The 14,038-nt window shown below is 41.0% G+C and overlaps 1 protein-coding gene across 3 annotated transcripts in view; it reads right to left on the reverse strand.

Annotated features, from left to right (window-relative positions):
* ARHGEF26 (Rho guanine nucleotide exchange factor 26) overlaps nucleotides 1-14,038 on the reverse strand; it is a 127,418-nt gene that overhangs the window by 26,621 nt on the left and 86,759 nt on the right. For all 3 annotated transcript variants that reach the window (XM_049628682.1, XM_049628681.1, XM_049628680.1), the window contains one exon: nucleotides 6,257-6,411. In XM_049628682.1, the coding sequence (XP_049484639.1) occupies nucleotides 6,257-6,411 (155 nt within the window). The remainder of the gene's footprint in view (nucleotides 1-6,256; nucleotides 6,412-14,038) is intronic.

The following is a 14,038-nucleotide window of genomic DNA, read 5'->3' on the forward strand; positions in this document are numbered from 1 at the left end:
AGGGTTTCCCAAGCTCACCCGACTTGGGTGTGTGTGTGTGTGTGTGTGTGTGTGTGTGTGTGTGTGACAGACAGAGACAGAGAGATAAGTGAACAGTTTTTTTACTTAAACTCCTTGGTATAACTATACTTTTACTTACAGCTCAAAACATTAATTGATACAATAGTACAAAATAAAAGCAGGTCTGAAAACACTTCCTCTATAAAGCAGTTTTGCAAATACAGTCCTAAATGTTTTTGAAATTGAGGTTATGTGACATTATTGGGTAAGTTTATAGGTAAAGCTCAGAGATATGAAAAGCCACGTGATAAACACAGGTCCAGATTTGTATTTGCCAAAGTTAATTAAGGTTAATATATAATGGGACACATGGGTGGTGCAGTCAGTTGACCATTTGACACTTGATTTTGACTCAGATCAGGATCCTAGAGTCATTGGATCGAGCCCTGTGTCAGGCTTAAGATAGCTCTCTCTCTCTCTCTCCCTTTCCATCTGCCCCTCTTTCCTGCTTGCACTCTCTCTTTGAATTTTTTTTTTTTTTTAGTGTTTATTTTTGAGAGAGAGGGAGACACAGAATCCAAAGCAGGCTCCAGAGTCTGAGCTGTCAGCACAGAGCCAAACATGGAGCTTGAACTCACGGACTGTGAGATCATAAGCTGAGCTGAAGTCAGACGCTTAACTGACTGAGCCACCGAGGTACCACTCCCTTTCTAAAATCAAATAAACAAACAAACAAACAAATAAATAGGAATCTGTAATGGAGAATACAAAAAAAAAATCATCTTTTAAAATAAGGGAGAATTCAAAGTAATTTTAGCTTGGGGATGGAATGCAGGGGTCTGCCCATTGAGTAATGCATTCACTCAAACTGTTTATATTTACACAATCAGTTCCAATTTAACAGATATTTATAAATGATCATTATGGGCCAGGTGCTGGGCTATGCACTGAGGATACAAAGGTCAACAAGACAGATATGAACACCCAGTAACACAAATGTTACCACAGAGAAAGTACAGGGTTTTATGGGACCATAAAGCAACAGAACTGAACCCACTCCAGAGGACTGGATCATAGCACCCAGGGGGTATGACAATTAACTGAAGACCTAAAGAATAAAAAGGGCTTTGCCTAGAAAAGGCTTGGGTGGAGCGGATCAGTGGGGAGGGAGAGAATCCAGGCAAAGAAACATGTGCCAGGTCCTGGTGGCTAAAAAGGGGTTCAGTGAGGCTAGTGCAAGGTAAGGCCATAGAAGGGCCATCTACAAGGATGAACTGAGTAGATGCGCCTTTCAAACAGCACACTCTAAAAAACTAAAATAAGAAGATAAAAAGCAGACTCTGGCTGTGGAACGTAAAGTGGACGGAGGATGGTGGCAGGACTCCAGTCGGGTGTGTGTCACAGGTGAATTCAAGGTGGCTCCACAAGGGCAGTAGCCCTGTGAGAGGAGAAAAGCAATTTCACAGGCTGCTTATGAGGTCAGTATTGGCTGGATAGGGGAGCACCTGTGGACAAGGAACCAAAGTAATCTCTTGGGTTTATTGAGGAGCACCTGGATGCATGGAGGTGGCTTGAACAAAGGAAGGGGAGACTTTGGACAAGGAACAGGTGTGAGAGAGAAAATGTGGATGAAGGTGACCTAGGAGCCCTCAAAATATAGGTGCTCAAGTCACGTGACCATGAGGACATTCCAAAATTATGAGAAATGGCATCATCCATCGATGTTAAAAAAAAAAAAAAAAAAAAAAAAAAAAGGTGTGTTCTAGAACTGGCTTATGACACATTTTTTTTTTTTATCTGATTATAATCATAATTCAACAGTGGTGATGGTCTGGGCAATGTAGAGAGCTGAACTGTGTCCTCGAAAAGTCTAGCCCCTGAGACCTGTACATGGGACCTTATTTAGAAGTAAGGTCTTTGCAGATGTAATCAAGTTAGGGTGAGATCATCCTGGAGCAGAGTAGGCCCTTAATCCAGTAACTGGCGTCCTTATAAGGACAGAGGGATTTTGAGATACACTGGGACACAGAGAGAAGGCCGTGTGAAGACAGAGGCAGAGACTGAAGTTGTGCTACTGTAAAAGCCCAGGGGCCACCAGGAGCTGCAACAGGTGAGGCAGGATTCTCTGCAGAGACTTCAGACGGAACATGGAACTGCGAGTATTTTTATTTCAAACCTCTGCCTCCAGCATTGTGACACGATCCATTCCCATGGTCTTGAGCCATCCTGTTTGTCACACTTTGCTACCACAGCCGATGAAAACGAACAGAGGGGGATCTGCATTTTGTCTCAGAAGAAACTGGGAGGGGAGACTGAAGCCAGATATAAGGCACTGAATGAGAATAAGGTGGTTAACTACCTTACAAAATAAGGCTTTGGCTGGGGAGCCTGGGTGGCTCAGACAATTGAGCGTCTGACTTCGGCTCATGTCATGATCTTGCAGTCTGTAGATTCGAGCCCCGCATCAGGCTCCGTGCTGACAGCTCAGAGCCTGGAGCCTGCTTCAGATTCTGTGTCTCCCTCTCTCTCTGTGCCTCCCCTATTCACACTCTGTCTCTGTCTCTCTCTCTCTCTCAAAAAATAAACATTAAAAAAATAAGGCTTTGGAGAATGTGAAGTGTTTAGGTCTTAGGTTCAGTTTTTACATTTCAAAACTAGAGACCAGACTACAGTTACTTGGTCTCTAAGGTTGTTCATGGGTATAGTCTAGCCTACACACTGTAATCGATCATCATAAATAAGTTATTATGAGGCACAAATGAGTTTTATTCATTAACCTGGCAATGTATTCCTTTCTTACAATATTCCTGTCACGGCTGTGTCAGGTCTGATAGGTTTGCACACCTTCACTACTGTGCTGGTTCACAGTCTGCCATGACTGTGGTACAGTGGTTCCCCACTGGGGGCAATTTGGCGCCCCAGGGACACACGACGATGTCTAGAGACCTTTTTGGTTGTCACCACTGAGAAGGAGGTGCTGCTAGCAAGGAGAGGCCAGGGATGCTGCTAAAACAACCTACAAAGCACAGAGCAGCCCTTGTGACAAAGAACTGTGTGGCCTCAACAGTGCCGACTTGAGAACTCTGCTCTAGAAGTACCCACATACCCCGCAGTCAAAGCTTCAACCACCGAAGAATTCACTTTCTCATCCAGAAGAGTCTATCTGGTCACATATCCTGCAGGAATCTGGTAGGACAGTCTATGAATACAGTGATCTGCAAACATCCCAGGGCTAACGGAGACTTTAAACTTCCTCTGATATTTTATTTGTTTTTAAACGTTTATTTTATTTAATTTTTTTTTAACGTTTATTTATTTTTGAGACTGAGCGAGACAGCATGAACAGGGGAGGATCAGAGAGAAGGAGACACAGAATCTGAAAGGCTCCAGGCTCTGAGCAGTCAGCACAGAGCATGACGCAGAGCTCGAACTCACAGACTACAAGATCATGACCTGAGCCGAAGTCGGATGCTTAACCGACTGAGCCACCCAGGCGCCCCAACGTTTATTTATTTTTTGAAGGAGACAAAACACTAGCATGGGAGGAGCAGAGAGAGAGGAAGACAGAGAATCCCAAGCAGGTTCCATGCTGTCAGTGCAGAGCCAGATGCGGGGCTCAAACCCATGAACCGTGAGATCATGACCTGAGCCGAAATCTACAGTCGGACGTTTAACCCACTAAGCCACCCAGGTGCCCCATAAACCTCCTGTGATATGCTAGAAAAGGTGAAAATCCCTGACCTACAAGACAGCCCCACGGTCGCTAAGTGCTCTGCAAGCGCCAGCACTAATACACGCACCGTGAAGCGGAGGAGGCCACACACGAGGCAGTCTGTGGAACGAGCTCAGCATAAACCATCTGCCAGACTGGGTCCGAGGAGGAAGAGTAACTGCCCTCCCCCGGTGGCCAGGAGCCTCCCTGAAGCTGAAACCCACTGGAGACCCAGCAGCTAAGCCCCTTGGCTGAACCCTGGCATTATAATTAGGCAGTGGGTGGCTGCATGGGTCCTACGGGGCTGGCACACGTAAGTACCCTTTATCTGTACCTTGTAGCCAAGCCGAAATTATTGCCTTCTTCAAAGCTGCTGTATCTCCTTCACTGCTGCCTCTGGCATGCGAAGCATTTGCACTTGCTTCCTTGAAGCAACAGTGTAAATACGGCTGCGCATACTGTACATTTTTAACCAAGCCTGTTTATCAAGTCTCTGTGGTCTGCTTGTCACCCTCACCAGGTATTCGGGTCATAAACAACTTGAGCCTCCGATGCTATTCTCCTTGTGAAGAGCACCTTAGAAATATGATGAGCTAACTGGTAAGGGCAAAAGAAATCCCAGTTTGGGTAAAGGCAAAGTTAGGTACCAAGGCTGGCCTCTCCCGTGGCGCTGTAGATTTTGTTGTTTCATTTACTAATAAGACAAGTTTGAACATACCCGAGCAAATAAATGTGAGAGAGCTAGGAAAGCAAGGTTCCTTATACAGTAATGGCAGAATCTGCTGTGGAGGACAAAGTACACTGCTAAGTAGAATGGTATATACCTTAATTCTGAAGGTCAAATGTCTGCCTTTATTGGGTAGTTCTAGTCAAGTTCGAGAGTAAAAGTTGTATTCTACTAGTTTAAATACCCTTAATGTTTTCATCAAGTCACTGAAGACATCATTATCAAAGGTACATTTATATTTAAAATTGGCTTCATACTGTCAATGTATATTTTATCATTAAAATAAGAAGTTTAGCTAAAGCTTTTGGTCCATTGAGACAGAACAAATATTTCAACAGCTGGAAGATGTTAAATGTCCAGAGCAATGGCATTTAAAGAGTCCCACAGAACTACTTGCCCTAAAGACAAGACATCTCAAAGAAAGCCTGAAGAAACATGCTATCTCAGAGGATACCAACAAAACACAAAAACCTGAAATTATAATCCCTCTCCAATTTTTATTTATAAAAACCTACTTAGCTATTAGAACTATTTACACTTCCGCAGGTATGAGAAATCATTTCTTCTTGAAGTTACGGAAACACTATTTTCCTAAGTATGAAAAACACTAATCGGCATCTTTATGTATTTATCATAGTCATATGATGGCTTTTCATCGTCTTCAGCTCAGCTAGACAGCCAAGCAAGTGAAATAAGTCATAATGCAGTCTGATTAAAAGGAGCAAAAAGGAAAGCTCAAACTCTGTTTTGATTTAGTTTGAATTTTCAAGCTAAACTGTCAGCAACTCAGACGGAGAATTTAACTATCTCATGATACATCTGTACATTTATTTTATGTATCCATAGAAGTCTGCTACCATGATTCTCTTCTTCATCTTGTCTAAACTGGACTCCATGTACTGCCCATACTCCTATTATATGGCAGTAATTCAGCCCACCATCCTGGTCTTCCTATGTGGAAACACACCACGGATGTATGTTTCTCCCCTAAGTTCATATTCTAGAAAATACAGAATATTTATGAAGGACCAGTAGAAAAATACTTTACAATCCTATATACATTGAATACACTTATGAAGAATGTTTGCTAAAGGCAGAGCCGAGGGGAGTGTGTGTGTGTGTGTGTGTGTGTGTGTGTGTGTGTGTTTGTGTGTGAGTAGGGATAGTTAGAACAAATAGTGTAAAAAAAAAAAAAAAAGTGTGTACAGTATTCCTCCCGGATGTCTTCCTACAACGGAACATGAATATACAACCAAAAGTCCAAAGTAAGAAGGGACATTCTGCCAAATGATTTACTTTAGTCCCTTCAGAAGGAAGTACTGGTGTACATTTTCCCAGTCACAGGGAGACTTTCTAGACCAGAAAACGTTAAGAGCAGTGGATTTTAAATTAAGTTACAAACACTAGAGCTGCATCCCAGCTTGTTCTGAGCTGGAGCTACTTTGATCTGTTTGTTTTATAAAACAGTTTTATGGCAGACGAAGTTTGAAAAAGCTGATGGGGAATAATAAGAGTGCTACCTCCCCAGGGACTTGGTGAAAATCCAGCAACACAAATGTGTCAAATGCTCAGAACAGTGCCTTGCACACTATAAAAGCTCAACAGAGGTTGGCTGGGATGATGATGTTGACAATGATTTGAGTCTTAACTGTGGATGTAATTTGAAGACAATGAAACATGGTTTCCTTCATGGTTCCACATGTAGAAATTATGCGTCTAACCTCACAAGTTTTAAAGGATAATCACCCCTAAAAGGCATTTGAATTACAGAGCCTTAACGCTGGATGTACAGCCAGCAACCTCACAAAAGGGTTTACCTCTTCTTCTTGGTGATAATTAGTACGTCGTTAAAAAGGAAGAAGTAGACTTGCTGTTTAGATGTCCTTCTTGAGAAGAGCACCGTGTCTTCCACGTAGGCTGTCAATTCACCTCTTTTCACCAACCACCGGGAAGAGGAGACTAGAGGAAAAGGCTGCAGAACGAGAAAAACTCAGTGTATGAAGCCAAATTAAAGTCCTTTTAAGACTGTGGAAGGGAAAATAAAAACTCACATCGAAACAAATGATACATATCATGGGATACATCATTACTTGTAAGTATATAATAGTGAAATATAATTATTGAAGTACATTACATTCTTCAAGAGAAAATAAAAAGAGAACAATTATTTTACAATATGAAAAACCTAAAACTCACTGAGAAAATTTTATTGAGTCAGCCAAATATTATTACCCTTCCATTAACTCTCACCTGAAAAGGAAGACTGACAAGGAGTCCCTTAAAACTGAAAAGCCACAAAATGAAATCCATCAGTATCAACGGTAGTTACTTTAAATACCACAAATCAGAATCTGAATATACGATTATTGTAGTTAAGAAACGAAAAAGATCTGCATTCAATCTATGAACTAAAAAGACTTTATTCAGCGGTGCCTGAGTGGCTCAGCTGGTTGAGCATCCAGTTTCAACTCTGGTCGGGATTTCGAGGTTTGTGGGTTCAAGCCCCACATCAGGATCTGCACCGACAGCTCAGAGCCTGCTTCGGATTCTCTGTCTCCCTCTCTACCCTTCCCCTGCTCACGTTCGTTCTCTCTCTCTCTCTCTCTCTCTCTCTCTCCCTCCCTCCCTCTCAAAAATAAATAAAAATTAAAAAAATTGTTTTAAATAAAAAAATAATAACAAATAAAAAGACTTTATTCAAGGGGTGCCCAGGTGGCTCAGTCCGTTAGGCATCTGACTTCGGCTCAGGTCATGATGGTCTGTGAGTTTGAGCCTCAAGTCAGGCTCTGTGCTGACAGCTCAGAGCCTAGAGCCTGTTTTGGATACTGTGTCTCCCTCTCTCTCTCTCTACCGTTCCCGCACTTATATTCTTTCTTTCTCTCTCCCTCTCTCTCAAAAATAAAAATTAAAAACAAATTGTTGTAAATAAAAAAAATAAATAAAAAGACTTTGCTCAAGGCGTGCCTGGGTGGCTCAGTTGGTTAGACGTCTGACTTTGGCTCAGGTCATGATCTCGTAGTCTGCGAGTTCAAGCCCCACATCAGGTTCTGTGCTGATAACTCGACCTGGAGCATCTTTGGATTCTGTGTCTCCCTCTCTCTCTGCCCCTCCCCCACTCGTACTTGGTCTTTCTCTTTCTCTCAAAAATAAACATTAAAAAATTTTTTTTAAAAAGACTTTATTCAGAAAGAAAAACTCCCCACAAACTATGTTTTGTCTACTGATTACCTACTTAGCCATATTTTGGAGAACACCAGTTCTTAAGTTTATAGCAGTTTTCCTCATGGAAATTCATCTCTGAAGGCATCATGCCACTTTCTGACTGTGAAAACAATGTTTTTCCAAAATAATCCATCTTAATCTCATAGAAAAGGCTCTATCCAAGGAATTACATACTGCTTTTTCTTTACCCAGCACCTAGTTTCCAACTGGAAAACTCAAAGCCAAAGAACAATCCTTATCCTTGGGTGCTTTTTTTTTCTTTTTAAAGTTACCATAAATGCTTACTGCCAAAAATCTGATTAAAAAAAAAAAAAAAAAACTGTATCCATAGAATAAGCAAGAGTTCTTGGACACACAAAACATAACGGTAGTACAGTAGTATGGTCCAACCAAATGTCATCCTTTTCAGAGAACAGTGAATAAAAATAGCTAGAGGAAGATACTAGAGAGGAAATAAGAGCTAAGAAAGGATTTCACTTTTTTTTTTTTTTTTTTACTTTTATAAAGGGACTTTTATAAGGAGGTTGCTCATCAGTTACATACTATTTTCCTGAAGGTTTAAAAGGAAGATGAAAGATTATGGCTGACCTCAAACTTTCAAAGCTGGCTATTAAGGGAAACTCATGGAGTTTCCAGCCCCCAAATTTCAAATCAAACGATTATCCAACTGAGATGGCTGAGACTTTAAAGACCAAAGACAGACAGAGAGATGCTTAGATAACTCCGGAGGACCCCACCAGCACACCCAAGAGGTCACCACAAGGGATCGCATGTCGGGTTTGGTCCTGGGAAGGGCTGCAATTACTGGGACCCCAGGGCTTTCATTGTATTTCGTGTAACTCTACAGGATAAACCAAGGACAGTGTTGTGGTTAAGTTCCAGTATACATGCCACCCTACTACTGTTCTTGGTGTAGGAGATGGGAGAAGAAAGTTTTTTTAAACTGCATTGTTTTTAAAATAGATTGATTTTTATGGATTCCTCATATTCCACTAGGCAAAAATAAATGTCTAATAAAGATCTAAAACCCATAGTGGCTTTTAAGAAGTCAATGCTTTTTTGGAAAATAAAAATCTAATGTTATAAATGTTTTTTGTTTCAAAATTTGTTAGAAGATTAAACTCATATTTTTTAATTTTTTTAATGTTTGTTTATTTTTGAGAGAGAGAGACAGAGAGACAGAGAATGTGAGCAGGGGAGGGGTAGAGAGAGGGAGACACGGAATCCAAAGCAGGCTCCAGACTCTGAGCTGTCAGTACAGAGCCCAAGGTGGGGCATGAACTCATGAACCGCGAGATCATGACCTGAGCCTAAGTCAGATGCTTAACAGACTGAGCCACCCAGGTGCCCCTCAGACAGTTTTGTGTTGTTTTTTTTTAAAGGAAGAAACTATTGAAATGATCCAAAGAAAAGAATCCAAATAATCCAAAGTCAGAATAAATGAATTCCTCTAGTTAAGAAACTCTAACTAGAACCAACATTGGAAAAGAAATCCATGAATAAAAATATATCCTTAAAAGTACTGAAATAATTCCTATGGAGAAAAGAGTTTCCATTCTTTTTTTTCCTAGAAAACTAGTCTCAGCATAAAATTTAACTGATTTTATGGGTCAGTGAGACAAAGAGCCACTGAAGACTAAATTGTTTTTTAGTTGAGATAAAATTCATCATTTAACCATCTTAAAGTGTATATATAATTCAGTGATTTTTAGTACATTCACAATGCAGTGCAATGATCATCACTACCTAATTCCAGGACATTTTCGTTACCCTAAAAAGAAACCCCAGGGCACCTGGGTGGCTCAGTCGGTTGAGCATCAGACTTCAGCTCAAGTCATAATCTCACCTGTGAGTTCAAGTCCTGTGTCAGGCTCTGTGCTGACAGCTCAGAGCCTGGAGCCTACTTCACATTTTTTGTCTCGCTCTCTCTCTGCCTCTCCCCTGCTTGCTCTCTCTCTCTCTCTCTCTCTCTCTCAAAAATAAACAAAGATTTAAAAAAATGAAACCCCACATGCAATAAGTAGTCACTCTCCATTCTGCCTTCCCATCCTCGGCTCATGCCCTGGCAGTCATTAATCTACCTTCTAACTCTATACCTTGGCCTGTTCTGAACACTTCACATCAACAGAATTATATAGTACAGGACTTTCAAGTCTGAGGTTCATCCATGTGGTAGCATGTGTCAGACTTCAGTACTTTATGGTTAAACACTATTTAATTGTATGAATATACATTTTATTTATCGATTCACCTATTTTGTTGATAGACATTTGGGTTGTTTCCCCTTTTTTGGCTATTATGAATAATGCTGCCATGAACATTCGTGTACAAGTTTTCATTTGAGCAAATGTCTTCAATTATTTTGAGTATATACATAGGAATGGAATTGCTGGGTCATATAGTAACCCTATGTTTAACTTTTTGAAAAACCACCAAACCGTCTTTCATAGCACAAAGACTTTTTTTTAATAATAGATATACACTTTTAAATTTTATTTAAAACCAAGTTAGTCAACATATAGTGTAGTATTGGTTTCAGGAGTAGAATTTAGTGATTCATCATGTACATATAACCTCCAGTGCTCATCCCAACAAGTGCCTTCCTTAATGCCCCTCGCCCATTTAGCCCATTGCCCCATCCACCTCCCCTCCAGAAACCCTTAGTTTGTTCTCTATATTTAAGAGTCTCTTGTGATCTTTTTAACACCTTACGGTTCTGCATTTTGTCTGCTATATCCTAGACTTCTACTTATTAGCAAGGCCCCCAAACAATGACCAGCAAATCCATCCACCCACCAATACAACACCATCCCACTCAATTTCTCTTAACTTACAGCTTATGGTGTGGCCCGACAATCCTCTACTTCCCCATGTATTTATTTATAAGGCCAAACTTCCCATGACAAGCCAAAAAGTAATCCTCCTCAACTCTGTGGAGGCAACTTCTAGAGAAAGCTGTGGTCTAGTGGAAAAAACACTGGATTTGAGGCACAAACTGGTCTCTGATCTCAGTTTGGTGACCCGACTTTTTCCCTATAACCCTCATTTCCCTTCCTCCCACCAAGGTTGTTAGATGAAAAGCCAAATCTGTCTAAACAGTCTCACATCCTATTCACTCTCCAGCACCGCAACATGCCCACCAGGCCTATGAAACTATTCCAACCAAGAATCTGAATGATATTTACTGCTTGCCTCCTATGAAACAGAACTGTTCCAAGTCCTTCACATCTAGTAAATTAATTTTATCCTCACAAGAACTCCAAGGGCAAGTACCATTATCAGTCCCACTGTAAGGTTCAGAAAACTGAGACATAAAGCAATGTCCAAGCTCATACAGCTGTCCAAATTCTAATTTGGAATTTTCTAATGGGTTTTCGTCCTTATCTTTTTAATGTTTATTTATTTTTGAGAGAGAGAGAGAGAGAGAGAGAGAGCGAGCAGGGAAGCGGCAGAGAAGGAGACACAGAATCTGAAGTAGGCTCCAGGCTCTGAGCTGTCAGCACAGAGCCTGACTCAGGGCTTGAACCCATGAACCATGAGATCATGACCTGAGTTGAAGTTGGATGCTTAATGGACTAAGCCACCCAGATGCCCTGTCTTCCTTATCTTTTTCTTATCACTTTGAGTTTATATGTTGAAAATATTATTCTACTATCTGATATGTGAGCTGCAAATGTTTTTCCAGTTTGCTATTTCTCTTTTCACTTTTTTATGTCTTTTATTTTTGCCCTCTATAGAGAAATCTTTAAATTTTTTCATACAAATGAACTCATCAATTTTTTTTAATAACTTCTGGACTTGGGGGGCACCTGGGTGGCTGAGCCAGTTAAGTGTCCAACTCTTGATTTTGGCTCAGGTCATGATCTCACAGTTTGCGAGTTCGAGCCTCGCATCAGACTCTGTGCTGACAGTGTGGAGCCTGCTTGGGATTCTCTGTCTCCCTCTGTCTCTCTGCCCCTCCCACCCCTCAAAAACAAAAAAAATAAACATTAAAAAACAATGACTTCTGGATTTGGAATAAGTTCAAAAGGACTTTCCCATGTCGCTAAAGTGCCACTTCCCTGCCTAGAACTTTTCACTCTCTCCCAAATGACCTTGCTCAGCTGCTCCTCTTGGCACACAAGGTGCCACATGAGCTGCTTTTTACTGTTCTGGTTCTGCCTTACTCCCCCTGCACCTCATGCCTACCCACACTGAACACATACAGTTGCTGGACTACAGCAGCTGAAGCCATGCCCTGTGCATTTGCTCCTGCTTTTAACTTCCAGAAGCCTCTTCCTAACTCGCCTTTCAAGATTCAGCTCAAACATAACTCTGGGATGAAGCCTCGCCTGACTGCTGCAAGGTTGTGCTCCCCACCCCTCTATTCCTCACAGGTAGGGATGACCACCCCCTTCCCATGAGAGTGTTCTCACAAAAAAAAAAAAAAAAAAGTGAGAGAAAGAGATGGGGAGGGTCAAACAGTAAAACAGACTCTTAACTATAGAGAACAAACTGAGAGTTGCTGGACAGGAGGTAGGCAGAGGGATGGGCTAAATGGGTAATGCACATTAAGGAGGGCACTTATTGCGATGAGTACTGGGTGTTGTATGTAAGTGATGAATCACTAACTTCTAAGAACAATAAAAATAAATAATAGTAAAAAAAAAAAAAAAAAAAAAAAAGCCGGGTGCCCTCAACTGTCTTCATCTACTGTGACAGCTGTAGACTTTGCTGACTCCTCTGTAATTCTGTAGTCTCCTATTAGACTGTTAGATCCTTGAGGGCAGGGATCATGTTTTGGTTTTCATGCTGCCTTCCACAAAGAAAGTGCTCACAAAATTTGATGAAACAATGTATGTGCTTGGACAAATCACTGAACTTCCAATATCTATCTTCGCATCTTTAAAATGAACTGAGGGGCATCTGGGTGGCTATCGGTTAAAGCGGCCAACTTCAGCTCAGGTCATGATTTTGTGGTTTGTGGATTTGAGCCCTGTATCGGGCTCTGTGCTGATAGCTCAGAGCCTGGAGCCTGCTTCAGATTCTGTGTCTCCCTCTCTCTTTGCTCCTCAAAAATAAACAAACATTAAAAAAAATTTTTTTCATAAAAAATATAAAATGAACAGAATAAAAATGTCCATTGTTGTCCATAAAGTGTTACAGAAATAAGATCCTAAGATTTTAAGAGTATTTCTAAGTGACCTGAATTAAGCACCTCATTATAAATCAACACATAGATTATCTTCCTTTAGCCTCGCAAATAATTTTAAGCATTGAATCAAAAGAAAACAACCCAAAATTCATGAACTTAATTGATGTTAATCATTTATTTTTAAGGACCCTTAGGGTAAGCATTTTTCAATAACAAATTAATTTTGGGTTCTAGAGAAATAGACCTTAAAGATATCTTAAGCCAATTGGGGCACCTGGATGGCTCAGTCAGTTAAGCGTCTGACTTCAGGTCATGATTTCTCGGTTCATGGGTTCGAGTCCCACATCAGGCTCTGTGGTCACAGCAAGCCTGGAGCCTGCTCTGGATTCTGTGTCACCCTCTGTCTCTGCCCCTTCTCTGCTCACGCTCTGTCTCTCTCAAAAATAAACCTTAAAAATATTTTTTTAAAAAAGATTATCTTAAAGGGGCACCTGGGTGGCTCAGTCGGTTAAGGGTCCAACTTCCACTCAGGTCATGATCTCGCAGTCCGTGAGTTCGAGCCCCACATTTGGGCTCTGTGCTGACAGCTCAGATCCTGGAGCCTGCTTTGGATTCTGTGTCTCCATCTCTCTGCCCCTCCGCTGCTCGTGCACTCTCTCGCATGCTCTCTCTCCCTCTCTCTCTCTCTCTCAAAAATAAATAAATTAAAAAAAAAAATGTTTTTTAATAAAAAAAGATATCTTAAGCCAAGTGATTTTCAGTGAAGAAAAAAAAAATTGTTAGGTAAAGAATTTATCGTCTTTAAAAATCAAACTGGTTAGGGATTTATAATCTGTAAAAAAATGGGCAGGGCAGGGGGTGGTGGGGAGGTAGCACCTGGGTGGCTCAGTCAGTTAAGCACTCAGCTCTTGGTTTCAGGTCATGTTCTCAGGGTTTGTGAGTTTGAGCCCCACATAGGGCTCCAGTGTGGAGTCTGCAAGTGATTCTTTCTACCCCCATCCCCCACCTCTCTCTGTCACTCCCCCACTTGCTCGGTCTCTCTCAAAATACATAAACTTTAAAAAAAGAAGAGATAAAACTTTTGATTTCTAGACATATTTTCTAAAATACTTAACAACAAATTACAGAGAAAAACAAGTTCGTTTTTGAGGGATGGGGGAAAGATGGGTTTTGAAATTACCATAAATCTCTGTAGAAGATATTATAACTGAGTGTGTGTGTGTGTGTGAGTTTTTAGCAAGTA

The sequence above is a fragment of the Panthera uncia genome, chromosome C2 (assembly GCF_023721935.1).
Source record: "Panthera uncia isolate 11264 chromosome C2, Puncia_PCG_1.0, whole genome shotgun sequence".
NCBI lineage: Eukaryota > Metazoa > Chordata > Mammalia > Carnivora > Felidae > Panthera > Panthera uncia.